Raw genomic sequence first — 14519 nt, forward strand, 5'->3', positions numbered from 1 at the left:
CCTCTCTTCTGGTGCCACAGCAGCCGCTGGTGACCAAGATCTGTAATTGCGGTGCCTCCCCGGCAGAATCTGTTCTCTGGGGTCATGAATTTTGCACGTGCGCAGTGACACAGAATTCCCCCAGGAGTATTAAGTGTCTTGTGTCCTTTGGAGCCTAAAGGTAGTGTCCTGCGCTCTGAGCTGTTTGACCCATCCTTGCTGTTCCACTCACTCTCACGTTCTGGAAAGTGACTTCCCTCAGCCTGGGGAGCCTTGGAGCTTGTAGCACTGGCTTGTGCTCCCTGAGTCCTCACTTCCACAAGGAGACACTGGCTCTGTGAATGTGATGAAGCTTCCTCCCTGAGGTGGTCTTGGCCTTCCAGCTTAACCAGGAGAGCTCAAGCTGTTATCCCACTGCCAGACTCAAGGTTGATTGCCCTTCTTTGGATGTCCCCCAGGTGTTTGGGATCAGCCTGTCTCAAACTAAACCCTTCTGCAAGCCCAGGTTTCTCTTCATGCTGCTTGAAGGGTCTCATAAAGGGATGAAGGCATCCAGAAAGATTCTTCGTCCTGGATCAGAGCCTGCAATTAGCATCCTCCCGCGCTGCCTGCCTCTTGCCCAGGACCGGTTCAAGCTCATTCTGCCCCCAAATTACCAGCAAGTGCATGCATTGGACATAGTCTATGCACCCCTGGCACCTCTTTATTAAAGTTCTCTTAGGGGTGCTCTCAGCAGCACTTGTGATTCTAGCATCCCCTGCCTGCAGTATTTAGCTTCATCCCCATCGGCCTGTGATCAGTCTATGGTGCAACGACACTGCATTGCACAGCAAGGGCTACGTTAATTTGAGCATTTAATCCTTGCATCTTTCAGCCTGGTGTCACTGCAGCTGAGCCCAAGTGCTCGTAGCTTTTTTAACCATCTTGGCTCCTTTGAATAATCTCTTGTAGACATTGCTTTTGGATGCGTAAATAGAACCATCAGCCTATTTGAGAATTACCTGGTTTTAAATAATGTTTATCACTGGGTGAGCTGTATACAGGAACGCCTCACTTAACGTCCTCCTGCTTAACGTTGTTTCAGAGTTACATCGCTGCTCCATTAGGGAACATGCTCATTTAAAGTTGTGCCATGCTCCCTTCTAACGGCGTTTGGCTGCCTGCTCTGTCCACTGCTTGTAAGATTCTGTGGAAGAGCAGTGACTTTACAAGGGAGCATTGCACAAGTTCCTCTTCTCTGCCTCCTCCCCTCCCTCCCAGCGCTTCCCCCACTTAGGACTTTCTGGGAGGGAGTGGGAGGAGCGGGGAAGCGCTGGATCTCCACTCCTCCCTCCCAGAAAGTCCTTTGAGGGGGGGGGGAGCGGGGATGCGGCTGCTCCGGAGAGGAGGTGGAGTGGGGGTTGGGAAGAGGTGGGCCTGGAGCATTCCCAGCAAAGTCGGCGCCTGTTCTTCTCCAGGGAAGCTGCTGCTGCTGTGAAGGTTCTTCCTAGAGTCCTTGCCTGCAGCGGGCTGTGCCTGTGTGGGGTAAGCCAGGGGCACAGTACAGTACTGTAGAGTATACAATGCCTTTTGTCTGCCCCAAAAGAATTCCCTTGGAACCTAACCCCCTGCTTTTACATTAAATCTTATGGGAAGGTTTCACTTAAAGTTGCATTTTTCAGGAACATAACTACAATGTTAAGTGAGGAGTTACTCTATTCTGGTAGCTGGATTGCTGCTGTATTTATTTAGCTCAGTGGTTTTATTTGCATTTTTATATTTAATTAGAACTGTTCAGTAGCATGTGGTCTCTTTCCAATAAAAGGGTTAATAGCTACAATTTAATTCTGTCTGTTTTGGTTGTAGAAACAGATCTATTTATATTTCTTTAAGATGGGGGTGAACCACTGGTATAGTAGCCAAATTGGTTTAACCTGCCCCTGTGTATAGCCTGGAGCTGTGCAAACAGCAATAAACCTGCCCATGTGGACAGCCTTGTGAGTGAGAGTTATTATAGGTTGTGGTCAGGAAAGCAAATTCATTAATAAGGAGAAGTAGGTGGTGAGTGCGTCTCTTTGTAATGTGCCTCGCACAATGAGGCTCTGATCTCAGTCGGTGTCTAGGCGCTGCCGTAAAACCAACAATCTAAGCCCTGTGGAGCTTCCCCATAGCAGATGTCACGTTCCTTCAGAGAGGATCTCTGGCTTATCTCCTGCTAACTTTATGCCCGTTTGGAAGCTATAATTCCTGAACTGACTCTGCCAGTGTTCCAAATGCCAAGATGGTCTCGTACAGCACAAGGAATAAATGTATTCTGGAGTGGAAAAGTTAAATGAACCACTGTTCATCAGAGGAGAGAGGGACTCAGAAAACAATTCCAGATAGACCCCAGCAAGTCTAGTAGTGGAGTAGGAATCCTAGGAGGGAAGGAGAACATACAAGAGGAGTGAGAGAAGACAGGATAACCGGGAGTGGCTTCTTTTGTGTTTGGAGCTGGTGTTGGGCTTCCCATCTAACGGTGATAGCTTATGGGGCACTGTTCAGTCTGACCCCAGCAAGCCAAAGTGACTCAGGCCACCCCACCTCTTGGCAGAGTGGGAGGAGATTTTGCTGCACAACCCCCCACCCTCTTTATGTAAGCCGTGTCACCACCTGCTGTTTGCTTGCACAACATGTTGTGGCTGGGGAGGTCTCTAATGCCATCTCCTCCAACAAGTGCTCTCTCTGCTGCCGGGGAAGGACAGCCCAAGTGACCCTGGGTGCCTGAAGAGTCTGATTGAACCACAAATGTAATCAGCTGTTGACTCCTGCTCCAGGCCCAAACTAAGCCAGTGACAATGGTGCATTGAATCTTTAGACAGCTCTGAGAGCCAGCAGTTTTAAAGTCTCCCTTTATTTCATAAATGAGTGAGAAAGGCACAAAGGTTAATGCTCCTCCCAACCATGATGAGCAGCGTCTGGGAGATGCAGTAGCATTATAAAGACAGTGGTTTTACCAGGACCGCTTGGCAAAAGGCCAGCCTATCTTAAGGGTTCACTGCAGAGTTTTAAGAAGGCGGAACGTCAACATGCTCAGTCCCAGGTTTCTTTTATGCTAAACGGACAAGGCAGGAAATTGAAATCCGTGTGATTATTTATACTGCGGTGAGAGTGGTGGCACCAGGTGAGCTGCACAGACACTCAGCATCTTGTCGATGTCGACTTGTGTTGACTTGTCGACCTCTGCCTGGGGTGGAGTTCCTGGGGAGCAACTTTCTGGATTATCGCTTTTCGTTCCTGAAATGGAGACGCAAGACGGGTGGGTGTCTGAGCTTACCTCCCAGGGCAGGAGGGGGGAGGAGGAATAGTTTTTGGAAGGCGAATACCAGCTGGTGACTATTTCAGATGGGAACTGAAGGGGCTCCTCTGCTGGCAGAGGTTCTAATCTGTCTGTCTAGGCCCTCTAGAATCTAGGATAAAGACAGACTGCTGTCAAATGGGGTGTAGTAGACCAGGTGGGAACAGCTCCAGCTGTAAATGGAACAGAAGTGGCAGGATCACGTCACAGGATCGCAGGGAGCGGTGCCCTCTCCAGGGCAGGTCCCATGCCTGGCGGTTGTGCCACAATTTGAGTGTCACTCAGCTGCATGTGCTGAAGCCCTAATGATGCTTTGCAGCTTTCTAGGCTAATGGGGAGTGATTGGAACACAAAGAAGGTTAGAGCCTTGCCCGTTTCCTGCATGAAGGGCAGAGTCTGAACTGTGCGTCCGTTCCCTTCCCCTCTGTTAGGTAACTTATAACTAGGGCCTGGCACTGGCTCCCACACGATGGCTGCCGCTGAGTCGGAGACCCTGGCAGACCCGTCCTGGCCTGCGCAGCCGCCAGTGGAGTTGGAGCAGTGCTGAGCGCGACGCTAGTATTGCAGGGATGGGTTTCCCATCTGAGGCCGAGAGCTTCTGACCCAAACTCTGCCACTTCGAGCCTGCCTGGGGCACGACAAGGACACGAAGGCTGGAGTCGTGAACTCCGTGGCTGCTTCAGTGAGGGCAGCTCTGGGGCTCTGCCTCAAAGCATCATCCTTACGCCAGGCAGTAGTCGGCTGCCCGGCCCCCCTGACGTCCACAAGAGCCCAGCCCAGGTCACTCCCTGACTCTTCTCTATCAGCCTCATTACTGCACTCCCCGTTTCAGCCTTGCCTCCCACAGTTCCTAGATCCACAAGCCAAACCTGCAGCGCGTCCCTGGGGGAGGAGCTGATGGCCGGCCAAGAGCTCTGCACATGGACTGTGCAAGCAGGCTTCTTTCCTGCCTGGCTTGCTCAGGAGCTAGTGAGTCTCAAACTGCGGGGTGGGACCCCACAGGGGTCGTGAGGTTATTACATGGGGGTCACGAGCTGTCAGCCTCCACTCCAAACCCCGCTTTGCGTCCAGCACTTATAATGGTGTTAAATATAAACAAGTGTTTTTAATCTATAAGGGGGGGTCACACTCAGAGCTTGCTGTGTGAAAGGGGTCACCACTCACCTAGGGCCTGGCCCACCCGGCCTCCTGGGGAGCAATGGAAGCGAACTCCAGCAGCAGTGACAGGGCCCAGCCTGCACTCGTGCTGAGAGCGACTTGGCCAGAAGCCGCAGCATGCCTCCCTTCCGGCTGTGGATGACACGCGGCGCTGCCCGCTGCTCTGGTGCGCTCAGGCAGGATGGAGCATTAGAGAGACACCCACTGAGAGCAGGGCTATAGTGTAAGGAACCCCAAGTCGCCCCTCAGCCAGAGCTGAGCAGAGTCCGGGCTATTCCAACAGGCCACCTGGGCAGAGAACAGACCTGCAACCATGGGCACCTCCATCTCTTGGCCCAGAATCAGTCCATGGGCCAGTCGCTGCTGTGCTGCCCCCGCACAGGGGAACACGGCTGGCTGGCTGGCTCACAGCACTCAGTCCATAAGCTGCCCCCTAGCGGGTCCCCACTTCACAACCGCGCAGCATGGTGCAGTTCTTAGGACACAGGACTGGGAAGTGAGAGACCTGGACTCTGCTCCTGGCTGTGCCCCGGGCCCTGGACCGAGTCACTTCACTTCTGGGCACCTGTTTCCCCCATGGAAGGAGTGAGGCTCGGCCAGTGTTGGGAAGCCCTGAGTGCTGCAGGCGCGAGGAGCTCTGGAGAAGGCTGTGGGTTCTGATGACGTTACTCTCCGGATGTAAGTGGGGCCCAGATTAATTCCTGCCCCTGCCCAAACCCACGGCTGGGGCCGAAGGCTGCTGGAGAGCGAGGAGGGAAAAGCTGGGTCAGATGGCCTGGCCCTGGCTTAGCAGGATCAGGTCTCCCTCAAGGTTGGGGTGAGTTCTGCTGGTGCTTTCCGGCTGGGGCCGTCCTCAGCCGCCTAACGGGGCAGATGTTTCGAAGTGCTTGTGCCCACAAACCCAAAGGAGGAACCTGCGTGTGGAAAAGTGGTGGTAACGACACACACACACACACACACACACACATCCGTGTGCCCCTTTCAGGCTCCAGCATTGGGGGCTGCCCCTCCGTGCTCCCCACAGGACACAGCTAGGCTGCCCCTGAAGGAACAGCATGAGCCCCCGACACTTTAACCCCCTTCTTGCCTCATCTCATGTGTCCCTGGCTGGAAGCCATCCTACCTTGACGCAAACTGTGCTGTGTTAGCCCCCAGCAATGGCTGGGCCCAGGCCCAGAGCCACAGCTCCTCCCTGTTACCTGCTTGGTGAGACCCCTCTGACTCCTCCATGTTTGCCTTGTCTGGGGCTCCAGCGGCCTCCCCCAGTGCAGCTGTCTCTGGTGTGTCGCTCTCGTCCTCTGAAGGGCTGTTCAGCTCCGGGTTGTCGTAGTTTATGTACTGGTATAAGGGTCGCAGGCGCTGTGGTCTCCCTAGGGCAGTGATACCACCACCGCTGTAACACTGAATACTCCACACCCCTGCTTCCCGGCCCGGGCCCTCAGGGAACCTCCCCAACAGGCTGCAACAAAGCCTCGTGGCCCCAGGGAAGATCACGATCCCGGGGCTACAGAGGGGGAAACTGAGCCACAGGGCTGGGGTGGGACTTGCCCATGATCACGCCGTGCAGAAGCGACCGCTCTTGTGAAAGAGGCAGGTTCTGTGGCAAAGGCTCCAGTCTCGGACTCGGTGCAGTTCGTGGCTCTGCTGCAGACTGGCCGGGTACCCTGAGGCAGGCCGTCGGTTCCCCATCTGTGCACTGGGGATACCAACCTTCCCATCCCCTGCTGTGATCTGTCATGTCTAGTTAGACTCTTGCCTGCGAAGAGCCTGAGGCAAGGGACCCCCAATCTGAAGCACAGCCCAGGGGCGCTATCACCATAAGGAGAAGCTGGGGTGTGTCTGGCAGTGGGGGAGCCTCCCCTGGCTGAATCCTCTTTGGGACCAGCCCTAGGAAAGGCAGCGGGGCTCTTGGAGCACGAGTGCCCTGGGGGCCCAGCTCTTGGCCATTATCTTTGAAAACTCCTGGCGATCGGGGGAGGTCCCGGATGACTGGAAAAAGGCTAATGTAGTGCCCATCTTTAAAAAAGGGAAGGAGGAGGAGCCGGGGAACTACAGGCCAGTCAGCCTCACCTCAGTCCCCAGAAAAATCATGGAGCAGGTCCTCAAGGAATCAATTTTGAAGCACTTAGAGGAGAGGAAAGTGATCAGGAACAGTCAGCATGGATTCACCAAGGGGACGTCGTGCCTGACTAACCTAATTGCCTTCTATGACGAGATAACTGGCTCTGTGGATGAGGGGAAAGCAGTGGACGTGTTATTCCTTGATTTTAGCAAAGTTTTTGATACGGTCTCCCACAGTATTCTTGCCAGCAAGTTAAAGAAGTATGGGCTGGATGAATGGACTGTAAGGTGGATAGAAAGCTGGCTAGATCGTCGGGCACAACGGGTAGTGATCAATGGCTCCATGTCTAGTTGGCAGCCGGTATCAAGCGGAGTGCCCCAAGGGTCGGTCTTGTTTAATATCTTTATTAATGATCTGGAGGATGGCGTCGACTGCACCGTCAGCAAGTTCGCAGATGACACTAAGCTGGGAGGAGTGGTAGATACGCTGGAGGGTAGGGATCGGATACAGAGGGACCCAGACAAATTAGAGGATTAGGCCAAAAGGAACCTGATGAGGACAAGTGCAAAGTCCTGCACTTAAGATGGAAGAATCCCATGCACTGCTACAGGCGAGGGACCGAGTGGCTAGGCAGCAGTTCTGCAGAAAAGGACCTAGGGGTTACAGTGGACGAGAAGCTGGATATGAGTCAACAGTGTGCCCTTGTTGCCAAGAAGGCTAACGGCATTTTGGGCTGTATAAGTAGGAGCATCGCCAGCAGATTGAGGGGCGTGATCATTCCCCTCTATTCGACATTGGTGAGGCCTCATCTGGAGTACTGTGTCCAGTTTTGGGCCCCACACTACAAGAAGGATGTGGAAAAATTGGAAAGAGTCCAGTGGAGGGCAACAAAAATGATTAGGGGTCTGGGGCACATGACTTACGAGGAGAGGCTGAGGGAACTGGGATTGTTTAGTCTGCAGAAGAGAAGAATGAGGAGGGATTTGATAGCAGCCTTCAACTACCTGAAGGGGGGTTCCAAAGAGGATGGATCTAGACTGTTCTCAGTAGTGGCAGATGACAGAACAAGGAGCAATGGTCTCAAGTTGCAGTGGGGGAGGTCTAGGTTGGATATTAGGAAAAACTTTTTCACTAGGAGGGTGGTGAAGCACTGGAATGGGTTACCTAAGGAGGTGGTGGAATCTCCATCCGTAGAGGTTTTTAAGGTTAGGCTTGACGAAGCCCTGGCTGGGATGATTTAGTTGGGAATTGGTCCTGCTTTGAGCAGGGGGTTGGACTAGATGACCTCCTGAGGTCCCTTCCAACCCTGATAGTCTATGATTTTATGATTGTGGGCTGGAGGAGCACGGAGCTGGTGGTGATGGAAGGACACCAGGGAGGAGGGGGAGTGGAATCTGGCACTGGGACTCAGTCCTCAGCACCTTAGGGGGTGCCTGCTTGTATATATTTGGGGAGAGGCTGAACTCGCCCAATCTGTACCATGGGGTCTGTGGGGAGGAGGAAGCAGACCAGGCCCAGCTCAGCGAGCAGGGCTGCTCCTTAGACCTGAGGCCGAGGCTGGCTGGTGGACGATGTGTCAGGCACACACACAGCCTTATGTAATGGATCCTGTAATGGAATCACTGCTCGGGACAACAGTTACCCGGACTCGACAACACACACACAGCACCGGGGAGCCCAGCCTGGAGCCCTCGCCTGTCTGTCCCCAAACCACACGTCTCTGCTACCTGACCTACAGGAGATCCCCTTTAGCTGGTAGCACTAGCAGGGCCGTTATCTTCTCTGGGGGCCAACCGACCATGCCCTAAGCCAGCCCACCATACTGCCATAGCCAGCACCACAAAGGCGCAGTCCTGCACTGAGAAGCAGGAACCTGCTGCCTCCCACAGGTACAATGAGAACAGCGAGCGCTTTCCTCGCGCCAGGAAGGGGCTGCGCGGTTCCGAGCAGCGCTGGCCTGTTGTGGTGTGTCCTGTGCACTTACTGTCCGTGCGCAGTGTGTCCGGGAGCAGAGCCACTGCCGGGCTGGCTGCAAGGTCTGACGAGCTTTTCCTTTTCTTTGCTTTCTTGTGCTGCCTGGTAGTGAGGGGGTTGTCCACCTCCCCCGCCTTGGGAGGCAGCTTCCTGAAGTCGGCGTGCTGGAAAACGTGGACTGCAGAATCAGCCCTGTGGGACAGAGCCAGAGACAAGGGGACGGTGGGTTTGAGCTGCTGGGCAGAGGGACAGCAGCCCCTGGCAGGGCAGGTGTCCCCTGCCTCCCACACAACCTGCACCAGTGCCAGGAAACTTCCCGGGAACAAGCTTACCCTGTTTTGACTCCTTCCTGCCCTCCGGCAGGCTGGGAGCGCATTTCCCAGCAGGCTTGGGCAATTCTGCTCCTGCTTGAAGCTCGAGGTATCACAGCTTGAAATGCTCTGCCCCTCTGGTGTGCCCCAACCCTTGACGAAGACAGAGAAGTAGGACCACGCCCCTTGTGCAGATGGGGAAACTGAGGCAGAGAGCGGGGCAGTGACTTGTCCGAGGTTGCGCCCAAAGTCAGTGGCAGAATCGGGAGAAGAGAACCCAGGAATCCCATGCCCAGTCCCCTCTGACCTAACTGCGAGAGAACAGTTTATAAATGAACCCAACCCTTGCTGAACTTGCGCTGGCTTTGCATCCTAGGAGAGGGGCAGGGCGGATCTGCATTTTAGCCAGCCTGGTGCTGCTGCCTCCCCTAGCCTGGGTGCTGGCATGTTCCGCTGCCTCTGGTGGTCTGGCCGTCTGCCCTCTCCTCTGGAATGGTGGGAGAGGCTTCACCAGGCCTGCCTGACGCCTGTGTGCATTGCAGAAGCTGGTCACGGTTAGCTGCTCGGCTGCAGTGCAGCTGAATTGTACTCTGGACACTGGAGTTACTTGACATGGTCCCAGGGGGGATACTGGTTAGCAGAACCTGTTCTGGGCCCATTTCCTGACGTGTCATTCAGGGCCTGAAGCCGGCGTTATTTAATACGGCTGGGTTCGCAGAACAGCCACAGCCGCTGTGCCAGCTTCCCCTGCAGGGCTGGTGCCAACTTCCCCTGCCGTGCCCAGCCAACGTGCTGTGCTGCAGGCCCGCTCGGAGGGGAGCCCCTCTAAGGCAGCTCAGTCTCTGCTCCATTCGGCTCCTGGCCCCTCTGCTGGGTGCCCGCTGCGGTGGGTATGAGCCCTGGCCACCAGTCTTGCTGGCTCATGTCGGAAAGGTCACTCAGTGGGTCCTGGCCTTGGGTCAATACTGACCTGGACTGGGTTGGACCCTCTGTCTCCGAGACAAAAGGGTTCAGGCTCCCCGAGCGACCCGGTGTCCATATGCCATTGTGCTAAAGACAACAAACTCTTCCCCAGCTGTCCCTCCACCCCTCGTGCCACCAGGCCTGGGGCTGAACGAACGGTGCCGTCAGGGGAATGGCTGGGACGTGCCAGGCTGGCCCATGACCATCCCATCCTTCCAGTCCCAGCCTAGCCTGGAGGCTCTCCCATGTTGAGAGATGGCAACGCCCATCCCCAGGTCCAGCAGCCTCACTGAGCCAGGGTAGTCAGAGCCCAGCGCACAGGGCTGGTGCAGAACGCAGACAGCCCCAGAACAGGGCAAGTCAGGGCCTTCCAGCCCCTGCAGGAGCCCCAGAAGGGCCCGTTTGGGGCCCAACAGCCTCCCTTTCCCCCCACAAGAGGAGCAGCAGCAGCTGGGAGGAGCCTTCACAACCTGACATCATCATTCATTCAGCTCCAACGCCCTGTTGCTGCATCAGCCTTGGGTGCTGGTCCCCCCTGCTCCGTCCCCTCCCCTCCCACTCTGGCCTCTGTGATTCTCACCTCCTCCTTCCCCCTGTGTCCACTCCCTGCCCAGCTTCAACCCCAGGGCCAAGCGACTTCATTCTCACCGGAACACAGGTCTGAGCCAGTGTGTAACCAGGCCTGGTACGGGGACGCCATGTGCTGCCCCCTGCCCCAAGCCTTGTGTGTGAGTTGGGGCCCCGGTCCCAGCCCTGTCTCTGCTCTTTGCAGGCGGTGAGCTCCTGGGAGATGGGCTAGGCCTGGCACAATGGGGGATGAGCCCCCTGCAGCCCCCAGGGGACCCTCCAACCTACTTTGCTGCCTTTGCTTTAAAGCCGGAGGTCAGCAGCCACGCCTGGAGCACGGAGACTGATCGCAGGGGTTTCAGCTCCGGAAAGAGCTCTTTGTGCTTCTGACCCTCTTCGTCGTACAGCTGGGCGTTCACGACCACGCCTTGCCCGTCCTCGTCCCACTGGGGAGGAAGACGAAAAGTTACTGCTTGGGAAGCGAAAGATGAAAGCAACGCTTCCGGCTGCAGTGCCTGGCGCAGCTCTCAGACCAGCCCCGGGACAGCTCCCCCCTGTTCCGGAGGGGAAGCTGTGCTTTGCATTGAACAAGTGGCCAGGGGCTTTCTGGACTGTGAATTGCTTAAGCTACGTTTAAAACCCATCTGCGTAAGTGATCAGGCGTCCATGGATCTGTGCTGTGGTACAGAGCCTGCCCCCACCAGGCCATGGGACTGGCTAGCAACAGGACCTGGATGGCAGCTGGAGGCCGTGTGCTGCAGCCCGGAGCCTACGCTGGGTTCTGTGGTGTGAGACATTCGTAATGTTAGGATAAAATAATGTCATGGTAGGATGCCAGGGCTCTGTGCTGCTATGAGCCGAACAGCACGGGAGTGACACTGCTGCTGAACGGCAATGCTGCACGGCCAGCTACCGAGGCAGGACAGTGCGAGGGAGGCAGGTCAGCAGGTCCCTTGTAATGGGAACCCTGGCCAGGGCCTCTGGGGCAGGAAGGGGTCAAAGCAGCCAGGGGAAATGTGAGCCCCAAATTACACAGCTGGTTTTCACACGAATGAACTGGAAACTTTGAAAATCATCTTTTTGGGGGCCACTTCTTGTTCAATCTCTTGTGAGGGCGTTGTGGAAGTGTAACGGAGCTGGTAGGTGGCCTTTCTGGGACACAGCCCCTTCCCCAGGGGAGACGAGCCAGCTCCCACGGGGCCTGGCCACCTCTCAGCCCCACATCGTGGCTGGAGGAGACGCATTCCTGCTCCCCATGCGCCTGGCCGGATCCCCTTGTGAACACGCCTGCTTCAGGCAGCCGCAGCTCTGCGAGCGCGCCTGTCCCATGATGACTCGCATTCTAAACGCGCGATCGTCTTTTACCTCCAGCGCCTTGATGGTTGGATTGTCCAGTGCGGCTGCCAACTGGGAGAGGAAGCGTCCGGGCATGGCCTTCCCCCCAGGCCTCTTCTCGCTTGGACTCCTTGCTGCAGTGGCCATCGCCTGAGGACAGGGCAATCAGTGACATCAGATACTGGTGCCTCCGGGCTTTGAGCTGCTGTCTGATAATGATGCTTAGCCCTAGATCACTGAGCACTCCAGGCAGGGGTGTGTCATTAGCCCCCCAGCCTGTGGGCAGGGAGGTCAAGCTTTATGAATGTTGCCACCCTGGGCCCCCTCACAAGACCCCGTTACAGCTAGTACAGATGAATCCTGGCCACCCAGCAGCATCTTTCACAGCGCCACTGAGTGCAGGCTGTGTTTGGGCATCCACAGCGGCCAGGCCAACCAGCTGTGTTGCAGTGAACTGTGGGAAAAGCGGGGCGACTATCCCATAATACTTTAGCAGGGGAGAGGGTGCCCAGAAGACATGCACCCAGAGCAGTGCACTCTGGGATGTCACAGTACTGGGAGGAATGGCTGACACCCCAGTTGCACAGATGCAGTGAGGAGGGCCATTCCTCATGGCAAAGACCACCAGGGAGGCAAGCCTGTGCCAGCCCAGGCTGCTGGCAGGGGCATAGCTGCCACGGTCACTGAGGGTGACCCACACTATGTGCAGACACAAGCCATGTTCAGAGCTGAGCGGGTCCTAGACCACTTCCAAACTCAGCTAAGAGCTGCATGTGGACAAGTGCCCAGTCTCCTGCCACAGATAACAACTGGCAATGGGGCCAAGGGCTTGGATTCTCAGTTCCACCAAGACCCCTTTACACCTCGTGGGCCGCACAGTGGGTGTCAGTTACATCTGAATGCACGTTAATGACCCCTCATGCTGCCACGGGGCTAAAAGTGACCGTATAAAGGAGAATCAGGTCCGTCATTTCTTTGCAATGAAGAATCCCACCAGCTCAGGAGTGAGATGCGATAGAACGATCAGGTCACATACAACAGTTGCTCCTAGGGTCTGAGTATGGTTTGTCTGACCAGAGCAGACAGAGATTTGAATGCTATAAAAACCCACTTGGCAAGTATCCCCACCCAGGTTCTGGAGTGAATGAATCCACTCGAATGATCGTTTCACCGTACGAATGCAGCGTCCCCGCTCTCGCGGCTCTAACCGGAGCCACCTGATGATTGGGGGTTTTCTGGGTCTGCAGTCCTGTGAATACACTAGAACACTGTTTTCTGAAGAATGGTTCTAGCCTTCGTGGTTGCAGAGAAAACCCTGGAAATGGGAACCTGACAGGTCCCGCTGGCAAACAGAAAGCCCGGCACTCCAAGCCACGCTCTTATTCAAACTGCTGACTTAGAAGGTTGGATCTCATGGGTCTGGAGGCCGGATTCATGCTTTCTGAACATGAGGGTTTGGCGATGCTGGGAATGCTGAAAGTCCTTCCCATCTAGTCACCAAGTACGTGACCAGGAGGACCCAAACCAGGGGAGACTAGCAGGATTCAAATATTTGACTTTCAACTCTTTGAGCCTCAAATGCTTTCCGCCCAGGTCAACTCGGCTTTACCAGCGCTCTTTATCCCTTTGGTGTCCCCCATGCAGGGAGGTTTACAAACCCTGACCATGGGCAACTCCTCTCCTAGCCCTGGAGAGGAGGGGACCACACTCTGCTCTGGTGCTGGGAGTCCATGCCGCCATTGGTGTCTGTGCCCTGCAGCTTTTACGCCACAAGTCTGCAAACACTCGTGGGCCCACCCACAGCAGTGCAGGCGTTGGCAGGATCGGGGCCCAAAACGACCTCAACTCATCCTGCGTGCTGAGGCTCTTTGTCTCCCGATGCTGCTGCAGCGTATTCCAGGGGGTGCGACGCTGCGCTCTCCCATGGCAACGTGTCCGTGTCCTCTAGTGTCAGGGCTTCCTGAATCTAAACAAGGCACTCTTCAGCCAGCCAGCCAGCGCGTGGCTTGAGACGTGTCTTTGGCACTGAGCTTGGTAGTGTAACACCGACCCACACGGGGGTGTTGGCACCAGGGATCACACCTGGGACCTCTGAAGCTAAATGCATGAGCTGCCAAGGCTGTAGCAGGCCCTTCAATCGCCAGCTGGCCTAGCCCCCACTAGAGGGGGACACACCGAGTGAGCAGGGGGTCACAGGAGCAGATCTGGGCCTCAGGCAAACCCTAAAGGAATGACAACACCCGCTTCGCAGAGTGTAGCTAACCCCTCACCCGGCTTCCAGAGCGTCCCGGTGTGCTCCTGGGAGCCGGTCCCCCCTGCAACTCCACTGCGAACGAGTGGTTCCCCCTGCGCCAGGTTTTGTTTCCCCCTCTCGGCCCAGTGCTTGCTCGGAGCCCTTCGTCCGCAACGTGTTCCCCGCGGAGTTCGAGCCTGCAGGTTTCACAGGCTCATGAAACTCGACAGCATGGACTTTCCCCCAGGCAGCCAGCGGGCGTCCGGCCTAACAACTTCCCCCTGCCAGCCAGCGGGTGTCCAGCCCGGTGCCTTCCCCCTCCCCTGCCAGCCAGCGGGCGTCCGGCCCGGCGCCTTCCCCCTCCCCTGCCAGCCAGCGGGCGTCCGGCCTAGCAGCCGGCGGGCATCCTGGGTGGCCGGGGCTGAGTGTTTGGTCAGACATGCCCACACACGCCCCTGTCCGAGGCGCAGGCTGATCCCGAGGGAGGGAATTGCCCAGCGCGCCGTGCATGGGCCCAGCGGTCGTGCTGCACAAGCACACGGACCTCCGGGCTCCAGGTTCACGCCCGGCAGGGGCCGAGCAGCCAGTCAGAGCAGCTGTAAGAGCCCCAGGCAGGAGCGC

The 14519-nt window shown here is 56.3% G+C and overlaps 1 protein-coding gene across 1 annotated transcript; it reads right to left on the minus strand.

Moving 5' to 3' along the window:
• Positions 1-2833: 2833 nt before the first annotated feature.
• On the minus strand, positions 2834-13965 carry C13H16orf86 (chromosome 13 C16orf86 homolog). The gene is made up of 6 exons (XM_034788723.1): positions 13936-13965; positions 11696-11815; positions 10619-10776; positions 8500-8681; positions 5653-5823; positions 2834-3234 (listed from the first exon to the last, which is right to left on the minus strand). Exons 2-6 carry the CDS (start codon positions 11810-11812, stop codon positions 3089-3091), a joined length of 774 nt encoding a protein of 257 aa, XP_034644614.1. The 5' UTR covers positions 11813-11815; positions 13936-13965; the 3' UTR covers positions 2834-3088.
• Between the last annotated feature and the right edge of the window lie 554 nt (positions 13966-14519).

This window comes from Trachemys scripta, chromosome 13 (assembly GCF_013100865.1).
Source record: "Trachemys scripta elegans isolate TJP31775 chromosome 13, CAS_Tse_1.0, whole genome shotgun sequence".
NCBI lineage: Eukaryota > Metazoa > Chordata > Testudines > Emydidae > Trachemys > Trachemys scripta.

Coding starts and splice junctions, on each gene's coding strand:
- C13H16orf86 (XM_034788723.1), bottom strand. CDS start 11,812: ATGGCCACTGCAGCAAGGAGTCCAAGCGAGAAGAGGCCTGGGGGGAAG. Junction 8,682..10,618: donor TTTAAAGCAAAGGCAGCAAA/GTAGGTTGGAGG, acceptor TCTGTCCCACAG/GGCTGATTCTGCAGTCCACG. Junction 3,235..5,652: donor AGAGGGGTCTCACCAAGCAG/GTAACAGGGAGG, acceptor TCTCCATTTCAG/GAACGAAAAGCGATAATCCA.